We start from the raw sequence: 2,500 nt of genomic DNA, 5'->3' as shown, positions 1-2,500 counted from the left end.
TAAGGGAACTAGGGAAGCCTCAAGTCACGTGTCCTTGATGGGGTCGGACCTTTTATTCCTTGGAGATAAGTTTGGTTACTGCCAAGTTAGTAATAACATCTGGTGACCATTGACCTTTTGATGTGTTGAAATTAGGAAATTGATTAATAAATAAAGATTCTACAATTTTTTCTTTTGAAACTACAATTTGAATGATATACTGTAGCTACATTCTTCCAATCTATTCGGTGATCTAAGAGACTTGAATGGAGGAATACAGTTGAGGTTTTTTTCTTTTTCTTTTTTTTTAACAGACTTTTTATGCTCCTTTGTTCTTGTGGGTAGGTCACTTCCTGTTTGTCCCCAGTACACTTTGTCACAATCAAGTTATGATAATTTATATACTCCGAGGTTGTCATTCTTAGGAGTTCTATGATAGGCATTTACCACTTTTCTAAAAATGCTATTTGGGTAACTGAATGTAATCTTAATTTGGTTGCTGGGTAGTAATTTTGAAGCCGCATCGATGGAATCATTATACAGGCAGCTATCTATACTTTTTAGTAATCATCCAGATAATATAAACTACAATGTTGCTTCGGGTCTTTATTTAAGAGCTCTCAGGATCTGTAGCCCGGAATTTCTCAACTCAGAAATTGAATTAGTACGCACTCAATTACTAAGAATAGGTTACCCGGGCTGGTTTTTTGACAAAAGCCCCCAGCAAAGCCAAAGCCAGTTATTATAGTACATCAAATTCTAGAATTAAATTTGTCTGGGATAAATAAAATATTAAGCTCCCATACAATGGCGCCAGAAAATCTGTCCAAATGACAGATCGAGTGACATTCTGAAAGAAACGCACATACCGACAACAAGGAGGAATGAAGAGAACAGTGGGAGTAGTGCACACAACAACAAAAGGTTTGACGACAAGAAAAATAAGATAAAGTTCGTAGACCAACTGCGCCTATTGGGCAAGCCTCGCGAGCTCCTTCTTGACCGCTTGGACCCTCGATTTGTCCACCATCTTGGCGTAGGGAGATCCCTTCCTAACGAGGATGATGTCCTCGTCCTGGGCCGCGAAGGCGAGGTATCCTCGCGCCTTCATCCTCTCCGCTATGCCTTCGAGTTCCCAGTACTTCTTCCATTCGATACATAACACCTGCAGAAGAACCGATCATCTTGTTATTACTACCGTAGGATGGGGTAATCGGGCCATCATTGGGGTAAATGGGCCATATAAAAGTTATTCATGTATTACAATTTATGTTACAACTGGTAAATAAAATTCTGGTAAAATGGAGGTAGATATTTATCAAGGGCAAAAGTGAAATATTTTAAAACCAATTTCAATTAAACAAGTGAATAACTTTATATGGCCCATTTACATCCCCCACCCCCCCAGTGATGGCCCGATTACCCGATCCTACGGTATTATTATTGTTGTTATATTATTAAAGGTTATAACTATGACAGTATCGCTGAGCTTATAGATTTTTTTTTACTTTCTTATTTTTTCTTCGCATTCGAAGGCAATAGTGTTTCTCTATTATTTTACTACATTAATAAAGGAAAAATAACAAGTTCTTACAAATTTCATTTATCTATATCCACATGTGAGTTTTTAAAGTGACTTCTCCTAATTTTAGACCTGCTGATTCCGTAGTCATATCCGAGCCGAAAGACAAGGATGTTGTTGTTGTTGTTGTTGTTGTTGTTGTTGTTGTTGTTGTTGTTGTTGTTGTTGTTGTTGTTGTTGTTGTTGTTCCCTAGACTGTCTGTCCGAGTAGTCCCGTCTCCCCAAGGAATGCCACAGCCGAAACTGGGTTTTCCCACAAATCCTTTATAGAGTGTATGTTGTGTTGTTTGCGTGCATGATTGTGTATAATGCAGTCTTCCATTATGTGTTGTATGGTATGGGGTGAAGTGTTACAACCTGGGAAGCTGTTCACAATGGCAACACCCGGAAGGGAAAGGGTCGAGTGTAGACCTCAAGGAAAAGAGACCGACGACAAACCTCGATCTGAAATCTCTCGAAGTCCAAGGTATCGATGATCCCCATCTCCGCTCCTTCGAGGTCGAGCACCAAGAGGTCGACCTTGTTGACTCCGAGGGCGAGGAGGAAGCTCTGGAGGGGCAGGCAGAGCACCTTGTCGAACAACGCTCTGGTCATCATCTGTGAAATAGGTCGAACTCAGAAGACCTCGAAGAATGCAGAGGCCATGTCACTCAGGAAGTATCCGTCGACAGCGGCCATCTTGCCCCAAGACTCGTCCAAGAAAGGCATTTTGCAATGCTGTCTTTACGGTGTGAGTGAAATGCCATGGTCTTGGTTCACGTCCTGGGCTCGTGACCGAGAGCTTATACCCTCCCAGTTGAGAGCTCAAAGCTCTTAAAGAACAGCCTACATTAGGCTGTTTCATATCTTTTACCACCTATCATCCCTATTCTGAAATACATCCAAGCTTTGTGTCATTTTGCCGGAAGATTAGCCTGCATAAAGGATTTGATGAAATAC

At 41.0% G+C, this 2,500-nt stretch overlaps 1 protein-coding gene across 1 annotated transcript in view; it reads right to left on the bottom strand.

Moving 5' to 3' along the window:
* The window catches only part of LOC143029972 (uncharacterized), an 18,048-nt gene that overhangs the window by 91 nt on the left and 15,457 nt on the right, over positions 1-2,500 (bottom strand). The window contains exons 7-8 of the mRNA XM_076193183.1: positions 2,000-2,158; positions 1-1,144 (exon numbers count right to left, since the gene is read on the bottom strand). The exon at positions 1-1,144 is cut by the window's left edge and continues 91 nt beyond it. Of these exons, the coding sequence (XP_076049298.1) occupies positions 950-1,144; positions 2,000-2,158 (354 nt within the window). The 3' untranslated portion in view covers positions 1-949. The remainder of the gene's footprint in view (positions 1,145-1,999; positions 2,159-2,500) is intronic.

The sequence above is a fragment of the Oratosquilla oratoria genome, chromosome 11 (genome assembly GCF_046742065.1).
Source record: "Oratosquilla oratoria isolate Oo_2021 chromosome 11, ASM4674206v1, whole genome shotgun sequence".
Taxonomy (NCBI): Eukaryota; Metazoa; Arthropoda; class Malacostraca; order Stomatopoda; family Squillidae; genus Oratosquilla; species Oratosquilla oratoria.
The sequence above is the reverse complement of the archived record's forward strand: the minus strand, read 5'-3'. Positions and strand labels throughout refer to the sequence as shown.